Source organism: Pan paniscus, chromosome 11 (assembly GCF_029289425.2).
Source record: "Pan paniscus chromosome 11, NHGRI_mPanPan1-v2.0_pri, whole genome shotgun sequence".
NCBI classification, from domain to species: domain Eukaryota; kingdom Metazoa; phylum Chordata; class Mammalia; order Primates; family Hominidae; genus Pan; species Pan paniscus.
The window spans coordinates 76,570,075-76,585,463 of record NC_073260.2 but is presented as its reverse complement, the minus strand read 5'-3'; the positions used below and the strand labels follow the sequence as shown (position 1 = coordinate 76,585,463).

Here is a 15,389-nt window from a genome sequence, read left to right as displayed (position 1 = left end):
TCGCTGCCTCCACGTTGTTCTCCAAAACCCAGCAAAGGCCTCCCCTTCTCTGGGAGCCTTTCTGGCTTCCCCTGCCCATCTGGTCTGCAGGAAGGGTGCCTCCTCCTTTCTGCTCCCTCAGCAGCCTAACCCCCACTTGCTCTCTTGGCCACATCATGCTATGTCGTATCCTCTGCTCACTCAGCTCTCTTCCCAGTCGGCTCCATGAGGGTAGAGACTCTGCTTGATTTATCTGTGCATTCCTCATGCCAGTCAGAGCACCTGGTGCTTCTTATGTGTATGTTAGAGTGTGGCATCCCTTTTCCTAGACACATGGTGGACTCACATAACCTGTCCAAGGTAGGAGAGTCTCATGCCCTGTTGCTAACTGTTTCTGGTACAGGAGGTCTCAAACCTTAAGTTTGACACTGATATTTAGTGGATTCATGTTTTAGCACTCTTCTTTCCCCTTTTACTAACCATACTGGCTGTGTAGTATAGCACCCTCGAGCTTTAAAATCAGCCTGATGTTAGTTCCCACATTCTTCCTTTTATCTCTCCTAGACCAGAGCTGTCTGTCCATATGTGTTAGCCAGGATTACTTCTCTTCAACAGTGGTCCAAATCAGACAAATTGGGTCACTATGTTTAAACAAATCACTGTAAAGTACAATTTTTAGATACCAGAGGACATTTTAAAATATGACTATTTTATGGGTTCATGATGAGATACCATAAAAATAATGCTCCAGGTAAACCGTTCCCTGGAAATAAAGATGGATCAAAGCAGGATCTCAAATAAGAACAAGAGTACATTAAAAAATGGTTCTTGGGGCCAGGCACAGTGGCTCACGCCTGTAATCCCAGCACTTTGGGAGGCCAAGGCAGGTGGATCACCTAAGGTCAGGAGTTCGAGACCAGTCTGGCCAACATGGTAAAACCCCATTTCTACTAAAAATACAAAAATTAGCTGTGTGTGGTGGTACGCATCTGTAATCCCAGCTACTTGGGAGGCTGAGGCAGGAGAATTGCTTGAACCCCAGAAGCGGAGGTTGCAGTGAGCTGAGATCGTGCCACTGCACTCCAGCCTGGGCTACAGAGCGAGACTCTGTCTCAAAAAAAAGGTTCTTGGGAGGACATGGTGTTAAGTCTGTGTCTTTATTCCTGTAATTGCACTTGTGACTAGGACCGAAGCAGGATGTCAAAGCTGCCAGAGACTTTATCCTGAAGCTTTACCAAGATCAGAATCCTGACAAAGAGAAAGTCATCTACTCTCACTTCACATGTGCTACAGATACAGACAATATTCGCTTTGTGTTTGCTGCTGTCAAAGACACAATTCTACAGCTAAACCTAAGGGAATTCAACCTTGTCTAAAAGCTGCTGCCCACTCCTCCCCTATAACAGAAGATGTGATTTGCAAACTCCTTGTTTTATTTGCAAGTGCTTCTGACATCACCAGAGCCAGCCCCATGCCAGGAACTAAGGACGTCATGTAGATCGTGGGGACAGAGATGGGTGATGGAACTTGGAAGATATTTGAGTTTACCAACATACTTTAAAAGTCCTTACATCCCAAATTGTTTTTATAATTATTTTCTTGACTTTTGGCTATAAGATTTTGTGTAATTTTTGAATTTGGTGTTTTCTAGAATTTTTAAAAGCCACTTTGATTTACTTTTAAATATATTTAAAAATAGCGATTAAAATTATGTAAGCAAGGAGCCTGTTTATAGATCATGCCTTCAAACCTCTAGAGTTAATTTGGGTGACTTTTTTAAAAATAAGAATGTTAATGGGTTTGAAGCTTTTTATTAAACCTTGTAATTTAGAGACATTTTTAATTGTGTTTCTCACCTCATGCTGAAGGGTGACTCCTTTAACATGTCACCAAAGATTTTTTTTAAACACTTGGTTCTTTTTGTGTGTTAACTTTCTAAGCCAAATTAATGGATATATAAGTATATCTAATTTAGCTTTGCCACAGTTTGATCACCAAGAAGCCAAAGCTGACATAGAGTAAATGGGCTCTAGATAGCATATATGTTGTATTGGTGAAAAATGTGTGTGTGTGTGCATGTGTATGTGTGTACATTTTTACCCCCAATGTATATGACCAGATCTTAAAAATGTATGAAATGGCTAGAAGTCCACATTGTTTGACAAATGTTATGTAACCCTGCCAAAGTTCTGATGGCCGCCACAGATTTGCTGTTTGAATTATGTATGCTGTGCCTTTCTGAGGAGGCCAAGAATATACCATTCTGCTATTAGCACTGGGTTATGTTGTGTTTCTTAGAGCTCATGGTTGACGGATGGTTCTGCTCCTAAACAGAAAAATGCTGTGGCCTTAATAGTAACTTGGAAACTTTCCTAAGATTCCTCCTTTCAAGGCAAGTCTGCGCATCATCGTGTCATGCTGCAGTTCCCTCAGTAGCTGGCTGGGTCAAGCAGAAGGAGAATCCTCTGGGAAGTAAGAGTGCTCCACACTAAAGGCCAAGATGGTTTTGTGCATGTGTGCACACACACACACACCATTTGGGGATGTAAGGTATGAAATATCTGTCTCAAATCAGTCTATAAAATGCACCTCGGTTGGCTACATATGTTATGGAACCATGTGTCCCCATTCTGTGGGAACAATTCCAATTGCTGAAAAAGACTGAAATTATTCTGATATGCAGCAATTCTACAATAGCAACATCTAGCTTTAAAAATATGAATCCTCACTCAAGAGATAAATGCAATAGCAACAGCTTTTGTGGAAGTTCACAAATTGATGTTAAAATTTATCTAGAACAGTAAAGTCCAGAAATAGCCGAGACAGTTTTGCATGAGAACAGAGAGAGAGAGGGGAATGGAGCTCTTTAGGATATCTAGAAGCACAAAGAAAATACAAGACAATTCCCCTCCCCACCAACGATGGGCTAAAGGCTATGGACTGGGTTTCACTAGCCAATTAACATAAAAAGGGTTCAACAGAATCCAGTAATCTGGGAAATTAAACAATGAAGAATTCCATTTCTTATTTTAAGCACTTTCTAGCATTGAGTTTTTGTTAATTTATAGTTGGCTGACTACTTAAAGCATCTAAGAAAATGATGGCTTTCCATATCCTGGTTGTAGGAGGGCTGTTAAATAAGTCATTCAAAGGGTGGTAACAATATTTTCTTAAGGCATGGAAAGGCTAGACTCTCAATGTCAGAGGTGAATTAATTACCTCTGCCAATACTGATTCTGCTGGTAGAAAATTCTCTCCTGGCCCTTCATTCAATATTCTCATTACTTACTGGGGAAATGAGTCATGCGGAGTTTTCTAAGGTTAAGAGACAGAATGTCGGTGGTTAAGAATTCACTAGGTCGAGACAATCCTGGCCAACATGGTGAAACCCCATCTCTACTAAAAAAAAAAAAAAATACAAAAATTAGCTGGGCGTGGTGGCACACACCTGTAGTCCCAGCGACTCGGGAGGCTGAGGCAGGAAGATCACTTGAACCTGGGAGGTGAACGTTGCAGTGAGCCGAGATCGTGCCACTGCACTCCAGCCTGGTGACAGAGCAATACTGTCTCAAAAGAAAAAAAAAAAAAAAAAAAGAATTTACTAGGTACTATACCACCCCAAGCTTTTAGTCAGCAATGATCATGCTGGGCTGGAATGTCGCCTGCTTTGACTGAAAAATCAGGACCTTGGGCAATCTGTTATTCACATTTGTTTCAGCCCCAAAGAGGGTGGAATTTATATAGGCAAGGGAAGGGTATTAATAATGTTTCTAGTTCTATCAAAAAACTAAAAACAGAAGCAGACCAAAGATCAGAAATCTTTATTTGACAAAGGTATACATGGTGAAAATGGGCAGTCATCTTACCATGCAATCCAAATCTACCAATACCAAGAAATGCTTATTGTTAAGAAAAAAAATCATTAGTGAGCATGGCCAACCAATTTTTAGAGAGAGGAATAAAAGAATACGATTAGTTTCAAAAGGAAGAACTTCACTGTAAATATCTGTGTTTATAAATTATCTTAGAATACACAAAACCAACGCAGAGGCTGTGTAACAGGCAACTGAGCCAAGCACACATAAAAGAGGGATGAGGAACAGAAAAGTGTAGGAAATCCTGCAGCGATGCAGAAATAGATATTTTTAAAATTATCATAATCAATGACCGTATTTTCATCAAAGAATAAGCATTCCAAAGCAGCACAGGCTATTTCATCAATTTAAAAAACTAGCAAGAGAAAGTATTTTTAAAGTGCACTTTTCCTGAAAAATTCATTTTTATATGTAATACACAGTCACATACAGAGATAATTATTTTTAAAATTCTGTAACAGTTTATCTGACCTTGTAACAAGTTCCAGATACCATTCCTAATAGTTTGTGAGTGTGGATATTAAATCATTGATATTGAAAATATTTTAGTGTAATCTATGCTACATTTTTACTTGAATGTTTTTCAGCCTAAGAACTGGGAACTTTTGAGTAACAAACTGAACACCGGAGGTATGACGGCATAACAGGAAATGTTGGGATTTTCCAACATGTTCTATTTTAATTATACTTCTGATTATTTGATATCTCATTATACCAATCTCACAGGGTTTCTTGTTACAAGGACTTCATTAGAAGGAATACATTATTAACGTATCAGAGTAACACTAAATGAATAGTTCAATGACAGACAGGGATTTTCTATCATAGCAGTGTGATATCTATCATCATAGCAGGTGTTAAACTATAATATAAATTAATTTGTATTTGTATGAAGTAATAAAAACTTTAAAAATATACCCATATCAACCTAAAAAATTGAAGTTATATTTCTTGTATAGCTTTTTGGGTAACCAAAATAATTTTTTTTTTGAAAATGCCATAATGCTTTAAAAAAAGAACTAATCTGTAATTCTAAAGTAAAAATTTTTTTAAATGACATGGAAAAATTTACAAAAGAGGAAATATAAAGTAGAAAAAGGTTTCAATAAAAGAAACATGAGTGAGGTTTGTAATAGAGTAGGATTCTGCATCTTCTCAATGTGCTGGCCTTGCTTTTTGGATAGTCCTGAAACAAATACTACTTTAGACCAATTGTGACAGTGGGAGAAGAGTTTGCTGTAACAGCCAGAGTGGCCAAAAATTGACAGTACAGATTACAAGAATCAAAATTTTAACCGACAAATCTAGCTTGATTAGGTTGCCATTAACAATAAGGTATAATTTCAAAAGTATACTTCAAAGGACTAAGGAGGGTGAATGGGTTTCCTTTTAGAGTTGCGCTATACTGAAAAGCACCAAAAAAAATCAGATTGACTAAGTCTGTATTGAGTCCTGCATACAGAATGTAAGTTATTTACATTTTCTACTTGGATCTTAAAGAAATGAGGAAATCCACTGTTTTTAGTAAAAAGTCATTGATATTTGCATAGCACCCCCCAGACACTGAATATTTTGGCCCTACCAGAATGTGCCCTACGTATTAGCTCCCCATTTTTAAAGGCCTTTGCCACCTGTATGGTGAATCAGCTAAAAGGTAGATGGTGCAGATTCAACGGACTCAAAAGGACAATGTATGTCCCCAGTTCTATTATAGTAAAATGCTTAGTGGTAAAGAGGTTAAAATACATCTAGGTAAACAAAAGACTATGGCCTTTTTTGGGTGCTGTTTGTGGATCTAATTTTTCTATGCTTTTTCTGGTCCCACTGAATCATATGAGGTTGCCCGATACACAGCAGAGAAGAAAAATATTTTAGAAACCAAGAGTGATTCCATCTTCTCACTCAAAAGAAGAAGTGCTAAGCATCTCTAGACTTCCTGAGTTGTGGATCTGCTGCTCCTTATCTAAGGTCAGGCTCCACACAATCCAGACTCTTCCAACAATCACTGGATGGCCCGTGCCTCCTGCAGCAGTCTTTCAAGCTTTCTTTTTTTAAATTGCATTTCATAACAGGAAACACTTTATATTGTGACCCAGTATACACAGTAAATAGAATATTTAGCTGAAACAGTATTTCAGGAACCAATACTTAACCATTTTATATGCTCTATTGTTCCTCTATTTTTTATTATTTCACGTTTAAAATATACTGGTCTTGAGCTGTTAAGTTGATTTCATGACCCACTAATGAGTTAGGACTTACAGTGTGGAAAAACAGCATCCCTGAGGATTTCGGTTGATCCTGACAAAAGGTAAAAAGCAATGCCCTGGAAGCCGAAAAGATTTCTCTGAACTGTGTTGGCTGAGCCATGAAAGCATCCACTGTCAATGTATTTGGTACACACTTTGAGCTTCTACAGGCAAACTGATCAAGTATTTTGTCCCAATCTTTTTAATACAGAGGCCTACATGAGGGGGCACTTGGCATAGCCTGAAGGATCAACTAATACTGGCAAGTGATAACTGAATAATTTAGGTGCAGGAAATTCAGCACTGTGTAGAGTCCTTTTAATTTAATCTTTCTTTTTACCAGAGAGTAATACGATGCTACTATGTGGGATGTTTCTAAGAGATGAGCTAGGTGCATAGATATTCAATGGAACAATATTACCACTATTACTATTGGAAGAAATGAGAGAGAGAATTATGATAGAAAATATCACGTAAGTAAGTCTAAGAAAGATTTATTCACTTGGAGGCCACAGGATAGTTGCCTCCAAATGGACTAGGATTGTGGAGGAGAGGGGTAGGTAAGAACTGTCTACAGGTGGTAATGATTGTTTAGGGTCCAGATAACAACAACTCAGCCACACTAAACTGACCTTGGGATTTTTGTGAACACTAAAGGAAAAGCAGCAAATATGTATACTCTAAAAGGGAAGACACTGGAGAAGTGTATGTGCCTTTTGGCTCAGAGAGTATTTTGCAAATGTGAAGAAATCACAAGCTGCTTTTGATCACAAGTACCAGAAATCAAAGTCACTCTTTCTGATTATGATTTTCTGGTGGAGAGTTGGCAGGGAACAGGCACTCTGCCTTGGTCCTCACACAATTATCATAGACCAGAAGACATGCTGTGCTGGAATTAAGGGCCTAGTAATATAGTTAGTTAGCAAATAATACATGGAAGGGGCACAAGACTCAACACCTCATTCCATAGCCACTACCAAACAACTAAGACAAGCTTAAATTTCTCCAGCAGAGAGCCATTTCTTGTAGTTAAATGTAATTTAGGGCAGATGGTTTTCAAATACAAGAAGATTCTATATTCTAACCTTCAAGAAAAATGGGCTACAGAATCAAACAAAAACTGTAAATTGTAAAATGTGATGCTAAAAACACTGACTCATTATCTAGTGATCTACTGATTTCTTAGTGTTTTTGTTTAGATGAAGACAATCTTCTAAAACAAATGGTATGATGTAGCTCTTAAAACTGTGGGTCTCTCTGGTCTAGAGACAAGGAAGTGATGGGAGGAGGTGATGAGTAAACGAGTGGCAGGGAAAGAAGAGAGATTTCACGGTTCTTATGGCAAGGGAACAGGAAAGACAGGCACTATCCTTTCTATGTGGATTAGTTACAAGATCCACTCCTGCTGGCTGCCAGAGGGCACCAGAAGAATTTCTATGTTTACTATTTATGTAAGGCTTTTCTACTTCACGACACTACACCCAGGGAGGCAGGGGACTGTAATTTTTCTGAGAATGGTGAAATCATAACATTGGAATGGGTAATGAAGTATTTCATTTTGGATGAGGACAGTCTGATGCAAGCTTTCTGACTACCTCTACTGTTACGTTTAATTCTGACAAAAGCAAAACTGGAGGAGCTTAGCGACAGAGAAAATATGCACTTTTTTTTTTTTTAAACAAAGGTCAACATGGAAACACACTTTCATGTGATTTTAAACTTGTGGTTTGATTCAATTTAAGTTCAGCAAAGAAAAAAGCATTTTGGGGGAAACTACTGAGAATAAACAATGTGTTTTAGTAATCAGAGAGAAATCAATAGCATTTAGTAGATTTGGTCAGCAAGAAATACAATTACAATATAGCATGCTGTTTATTTTAGCTTTTACAACAAAGCAAGGGTTTAAGGAGCCTGAGAAGAATTTCACAACTATTGACTATACAGAGTCTTCAATTCCAAAAACAGTTTATAGTAACTTGGTGGCACATACAACATGCATTGAATACTCTGTATTATTCAGTAACTAAATAGGATCCTGCATCATTCTCTTCATAGTTCACAATCATACATTCATTCTCTTTTACCTGAAACAGTCCATTAATATTAAGGTGCAAAGATCTTGGACAAAAACCAAGAAAGAAAACCTCATGTCATTTTTACTAATGTATAGCTGATGATTTCTGTGATAAGCTGTACATTTAAAAGCGTGACTCTCATTTGAATAACTGTAGAGAAAGCAAACCAGAAATTCTCAATCTATTGGCAACGGGACAGGTTATTGGGTTAGATTTTAGGGTACATAAACTTTATATGAGAGGGACTGTCTGTTGGAAGCATAATTCACTATCTAAGATGTTGGGAATTGTGTTTATTCCATGTTAACAGTGAATGGAAAGTAGGCATTGTTAAGGCTTTAAAAATTCTCCTTTGATATTAGCAGTCTATTAAAAACATGACTTTGGTAAACCAAGTAGATGTCATGAAATAGGCTTGAGGAAATATTTCAAAGGCCCTAAAGTTCTGAAACAGACTTCCTTTTTTGAGTAGGATACTTATTTCTTTAAGGTTTCTTAAGGGGAGGCTTCAATCTATGTTATAAATTATATTTTAAAAGATTGTTTTTAATAATGCTATGCATTTTAAGTATAATTCAAACCTATCCTTTATATTAAAAAGGAAAATAATATCAAAATATTTATCTGGCAAAAGAACTTCATGATTCTGAAGAAACCACCACCAAAGTTCTCTTGATACCACTGAGGCAATGTTTGATTTTTTACCCATCACTCAGGGAGTTTGAAATAAGCATGACAGAAGTACAAAATGTGAACTAGAAACATTAAACTTGGCTCCATGTGGAGATGAATTATGGGCAGCCTCTCCACCATTACAGAGAAAAACATGGAGCAAATACTTAAGATTCATAATTTTGTCTTCTTTTACAAAATTAGAATTATAAATAGATGCATGATTCAATTTAGAAAACCGGGTAATTGCTGAAGAATTAAAATATTTTAATCACATAGCTGTTTTACCTGATTCTGGTTTTGTTTTTTTGTTTTTGTTTTTTTGTTTGTTTTTGTTTTTTAGCATCCAGAATACAGGGTACTTGAAATCATTTCTGTAATATGCTTCCCAAACAGGTTTTGGAAGGTAGTCTAGGAGCTGTAATCACTTATTGCTGTGTGTCTTCAGGCAGTGTTCTCTGTCAGAGGCTCGGAGAAGGTTCTCTTGCTTCTTGTAGCTTTGTGAGGATCCACTGCGGTGGGAAAATAAATGAACATTTGCTTACTTCAGTGAACTTGTAATGAAACAAAATGTAATGAATGGAGACCTAGAAGTTAGCTTTATAGTTTAGTTATAGGTATATAGGTATATACTGACAGCCAATACATAAAATTCATCCTGCAAAAGAGATCATTCACTTCAATGGCCCAGATGGCTCAGGGACAATAGTACTTGGTTTAATAGTAGGAATGCAGTTCTTCTAAGGTCTTTGGATGTTCATCTTCAGAATTAAGTGAAATGAGCCAGCCTGAGAGAAAAAAATTCCTTCCAATCTGTGCTGATTTTGTATCATGAACTTCCATAAATCCAGATACAGGATTCTACTAATGGAGTAGAAATACTTACATACAATTCCAGAGAGGGTAGTAGAAGCAACATTCTTGAGCATTTTAGGTGCTCTCACAATATATTTTCTATTCTAAAATAATTTGAAATTACAAAAATAAAATGTAAATGTAATACACAACCTTTCTACCAGTAATGTCTATTATTATTGGGCATGGATGACAGATAAAAGCCACGGAGGTGATACAGGGCTTATTCTAATATATAAAGATTTCACAGAGATGTTTGTACCTCTTTAACTTAAAAGAGCCTAGTAAGAATAGCCCTAAGATAGGGAGACAAAGATAACTGAATCCAGTAGCCTTCTCTGGATGTTCCTGGCCAAGCAGGAGGATTAAAAACAAACCTTCTGGGATAAAGTCAGTCACATGGTGAAGGAATTAAAAGAAAACTTTATTGCAGGTAAATTGAAACAGGTGGTACTGTCCTTCAGTGACATGAAAGAAGGTGGCCTAAAAGTCATGCTTATCTGTCTCCCTGTTCCAGGTGACAAGCATATGAAGACTCTGGTAACTTTATTCCTCTTTCTTTGTAACTTGCTCCTTTTGTGTTTTCCACTATTAGTGTGGCAGTGTCGCCTTATATCAGAATGTCTAGATAGAAAATTGCATAGGACATGTTAACTGGTCCAAGGTATGTGTATGAGACAGTGGGAGAGGCCCCTAGTTTGGGTTCAGATGTGACAGGTGAACTGGTAAACAGTCACCACAGCCAGGATCAACGCAGAGTGTTGTATGAGTGCAGGAGGCCAGGGATCTGTTCTGAGTCTGGCCAGGAGGCCCAGGGATCAAGTATAGGAGAAATGTCCTCTTACTCTAAGTTTTTATTATTATTATTATTTTTTATTATACTTCAAGTTTTAGGGTACATGTGCACAACGTGCAGGTTAGTTACATATGTATATATGTGCCATGTTGGTGTGCTGCACCCATTAACTCGTCATTTAACATTAGGTATATCTCCTAATGCTATCCCTCCTCCCTCCCCCCATCCCATAACAGGCCCTGGTGTGTGATGTTCCCCTTCCTGTGTCCATGTGTTCTCATTGTTCAATTCCCACCTATGAGTGAGAACATGCAGTGTTTGGTTTTTTGTCCTTGCAATAGTTTGCTGAGAATGATGGTTTCCAGCTTCATCCATGTCCCTACAAAGGACATGAACTCATCATTTTTTATGGCTGTGTAGTATTCCATGGTGTATATGTGCCACATTTTCTTAATCCAGTCTATCATTGTTGGACATTTGGGTTGGTTCCAAGTCTTTGCTATTGTGAATAGTGCCGCAATAAACATACGTGTGCATGTGTCTTTATAGCAGCATGATTTATAATCCTTTGGGTATATACCCAATAATGGGATGGCTAAGTCAAATGGTATTTCTAGTTCAAGATCCCTGAGGAATCGCCACACTGACTTCCACAATGGTTGAACTAGTTTACACTCCCACCAACAGTGTAAAAGTGTTCCTATTTCTCCACATCCTCTCCAGCACCTGTTGTTTCCTGACTTTTTAATAATCACCATTCTAACTGGTGTGAGATGGTATCTCATTGTGGTTTTGATTTGCATTTCTCTGATGGCCAGTGATGTGAGCATTTTTTCATGTGTCTTTTGGCTGCATAAATGTCTTCTTTTGAGAAGTGTCTGTTCATATCCTTCACCCACTTTTTGATGGGGCTGTTTTTTTCTTGTAGATTTGTTTGAGTTCATTGTAGATTCTGGATATTAACCCTTTGTCAGATGAGTAGATTGCAAAAATTTTCTCCCATTCTGTAGGTTGCCTGTTCACTCTGATGGTAGTTTCTTTTGCTGTGCAGAAGCTCTTTAGTTTAATTAGATCCCATTTGTCAATTTTGGCTTTTGTTGCCATTGCTTTTGGTGTTTTAGACATGAAGTCCTTGCCCATGCCTATGTCCTGAATGGTATTGCCTAGGTTTTCTTCTAGGGTTTTTATGGTTTTAGGTCTAACATTTAAGTCTTTAATCCATGTTGAATTAATTTTTGTATAAGGTGTAAGGAAGGGATCCAGTTTCAGCTTTCTACATATGGCTAGCTAGTTTTCCCAGCACCATTTATTAAATAGGTAATCCTTTCCCCATTTCTTGTTTTTGTCAGGTTTGTCAAAGATCAGACGGTCGTAGATATGCGGCGTTATTTCTGAGGGCTCTGTTCTGTTCCATTGGTCTATATCTCTGTTTTGGTACCAGTACCATGCTGTTTTGGTTACTGTAGCCTTGTAGTATAGTTTGAAGTCAGGTAGTGTGATGCCTCCAACTTTGTTCTTTTGGCTTAGGATTGACTTGGCGATGTGGGCTCTTTTTTGGTTCCATATGAACTTTAAAGTAGTTTTTTCCAATTCTGTGAAGAAAGTCATTGGTAGCTTGATGGGGATGGCATTGAATCTATAAATTACCTTGGGCAGTATGGGCATTTTCATGATATTGATTCTTCCTATCAATGAGCATGGAATGTTCTTCCATTTGTTTGTATCCTCTTTTATTTCACTGAGCAGTGGTTTGTAGTTCTCCTTGAAGAGGTCCTTCACATCACTTGTAAGTTGGATTCCTAGGTATTTTGTTCTCTTTGAAGCAATTGTGAATGGGAGTTCACTCATGATTTGGCTCTGTTTGTCTGTTATTGGTGTATAAGAATGCTTGTGATTTTTGCCCATTGATTTTGTATCCTGAGACTTTGCTGAAGTTGCCTATCAGCTTAAGGAGATTTTGGGCTGAGACAATGGGGTTTTCTAGATATACAATCATGTCATCTGCAAACAGGGACAATTTGACTTTCTCTTTTCCTAATTGAATACCCTTTATTTCCTTCTCCTGCCTGATTGCCCTGGCCAGAACTTCCAACACTATGTTGAATAGGAGTGGTGAGAGAGGGCATCCCTGTCTTGTGCCAGTTTTCAAAGGGAATGCTTCCAGTTTTTGCCCATTCGGTATGATATTGGCTGTGGATTTGTCATAGATAGCTCTTATTATTTTGAGATACATCCCATCAATACCTAATTTATTGAGAGTTTTTAGGATGAAGGGTTGTTGAATTTCGTCAAAGGCCTTTTCTGCATGTATTGCGATAATCATATGGTTTTTGTCATTGGTTCTGTTTATATGCTGGATTATGTTTATTGATTTGCATATGTTGAACCAGCCTTGCATCCCAGGGATGAAGCCCACTTGATCATGGTAGATAAGCTTTTTGATGTGCTGCTGGATTCGGTTTGCCAGTAATTTATTGAGGATTTTTGCATCAATGTTCATCAGGGATATTGGTCTAAAATTCTCTTTTTTTGTTGTGTCTCTGCCAGGCTTTGGTATCAGGATGATGCTGGCCTCATAAAATGAGTTAGGGAGGATTCCCTCTTTTTCTATTGATTGGAATAGTTTCAGAAGGAATGGTACCAGCTCCTCCTTATACCTCTGGTAGAATTCGGCTGTGAATCCATCTGGTCCTGGACTTTTTTTGGTTGGTAAGCTATTAATTATTGCCTCAATTTCAGAGCCTGTTATTGGTCTATTCAGAGATTCAACTTCTTCCTGCTTTAGTCTTGGGAGGGTGTATGTGTTGAGGAATTTATCCATTTCTTCTAGATTTTCTAGTTTATTTGCATAGAGGTGTTTATAGCATTCTCTGATGGTAGTTTGTATTTCTGTGGGATTGGTGGTGATATCCCCTTTATCATTTTTTATTGCATCTATTTGATTCTTCCCTCTTTTCTTCTTTATTAGTCTTGCTGGCGGTCCATCAATTTTGTTGATGTTTTCAAAAAACCAGCTCCTGGATTCATTTTTTGAAGGGTTTTTGTGTCTATTTCCTTCAGTTCTGCTCTGATCTTAGTTATTTCTTGCCTTCTGCTAGCTTTTGAATGTGTTTGCTCTTGCTTCTCTAGTTCTTTTTTCTTTTTTTTTTTTTTTTTGAGATGGAGTTTCACTGTTGCCTAGGCTGGAGTGCAGTGGCGCCATCTCGGCTCATTGCAAGCTCCGCCTCCCAGGTTCACACCATTCTCCTGCCTCAGCCTCCCGCGTAGCTGGGACTACAGGCGCCCGCCACCTCGCCTGGCTAATTTTTTGTATTTTTAGTAGAGACGGGGTTTCACCATGTTAGCCAGGATGGTGTTGATCTCCTGACCTCGTGATCTGCCTGCCTCGGCCTCCCAAAGTGCTGGGATTACAGGCGTGAGCCACTGTGCCCAGCCTAGTTCTTTTAATTGTGATGTTAGGGTGTCAATTTTAGATTTTTCCTGCTTTCTCTTGTGGACATTTAGTGCTATAAATTTCCCTCTACACACTGCTTTGAATGTGTCCCAGAGATTCTATGTTGTGTCTTTGTTCTCGTTGGTTTCAAAGAACATCTTTATTTCTGCCTTCATTTCGTTATGTACCCAGTAGTCATTCAGGAGCAGGTTGTTCAGTTTCCATGTAGTTGAGTGGTTTTGAGTTTCTTAATCCTGAGTTCTAGTTTGATTGCACTATGGTCTGAGAGACAGTTTGTTATAATTTCTGTTCTTTTACATTTGCTGAGGAGTGCTTTACTTCCAACTAAGTGGTCAATTTTGGAATAAGTGCAGTGTGGTGCTGAAAAGAATGTATATTCTGTTGATTTGGGGTGGAGAGTTCTGTAGATGTCTATTAGGTCTGCTTGGTGCAGAGCCGAGTTCAATTCCTGGATATCCTTGTTAACTTTGTCTCGTTGATCTGTCTAATGTTGACAGTGGGGTGTTAAAGTCTCCCATTATTATTGTGTGGGAGTCTAAGTCTCTTTGTAGGTCTCTAAGGACTTGCTTTATGAATCTGGGTGCTCCTGTATTGGGTGCATATATATTTAGGATAGTTAGCTCTTCTGGTTGAATTGATCCCTTTACCATTATGTAATGGCCTTCTTTGTCTCTTTTGATCTTTGTTGGTTTAAAGTCTGTTTTATCAGAGACTAGGATTGCAACTCCTGCCTTTTTTTGTTTTCCATTTGCTTGGTAGATCTTCCTCCATCCCTTTATTTTGAGCCTATGTGTGTCTCTGCATGTGAGGTGGGTTTCCTGAATACAGCACACTGATGGGTCTTGACTCTATCCAATTTGCCAGTCTGTGTCTTTTAATTGGAATATTTAGCCCGTTTACATTTAAGGTTAATATTGTTATGTGTGAATTTGATCCTGTCATTATGATGTTAGCTGGTTATTTTGCTCATTAGTTGATGCAGTTTCTTCCTAGCCTTGATGGTCTTTACAATTTGGCATGTTTTTGCAGTGGCTGGTACCGGTTGTTCCTTTCCATGTCTAGTGCTTCCTTCAGGAGCTCTTTTAGGGCAGGCCTGGTGGTGACAAAATCTCTCAGCATTTGCTTGTCTGTAAAGGATTTTATTTCTCCTTCACATATGGAGCTTAGTTTGGCTGGATATGAAATTCTGGGTTGAAAATTCTTTTCTTTAAGAATTCTGAATATTGGCCCCCACTGTCTTCTGGCTTGTAGAGTTTCTGCTGAGAGATCAGCTATTAGTCTGATGGGCTTCCCTTTGTGGGTAACCTGACCTTTCTCTCTGGCTGCCCTTAACATTTTTTCCTTCATTCCAACTTTGGTGAATCTGACAATTAAGTGTCTTGGAGTTGCTCTTCTTGAGGAGTATCTTTGTGGCATTCTCTGTATTTCCTGAAT

At 38.2% G+C, this 15,389-nt stretch overlaps 2 protein-coding genes across 2 annotated transcripts in view; one reads left to right on the top strand and one right to left on the bottom strand.

The window, feature by feature from the left end:
- GNA14 (G protein subunit alpha 14) overlaps positions 1-2,251 on the top strand; it is a 229,366-nt gene extending 227,115 nt beyond the window's left edge. The window contains exon 7 of the mRNA XM_003811455.6: positions 1,165-2,251. Within this exon, the coding sequence (XP_003811503.3) occupies positions 1,165-1,355 (191 nt within the window). The 3' untranslated portion in view covers positions 1,356-2,251. The remainder of the gene's footprint in view (positions 1-1,164) is intronic.
- Positions 2,252-3,785: 1,534 nt separating this feature from the next.
- Positions 3,786-15,389, bottom strand: part of VPS13A (vacuolar protein sorting 13 homolog A) — a 243,845-nt gene continuing 232,241 nt past the window's right edge. Inside the window, exon 72 of the mRNA XM_003811456.7 lies at positions 3,786-9,362. Coding sequence (XP_003811504.3) covers positions 9,312-9,362 — 51 coding nt within the window. The 3' untranslated portion in view covers positions 3,786-9,311. The remainder of the gene's footprint in view (positions 9,363-15,389) is intronic.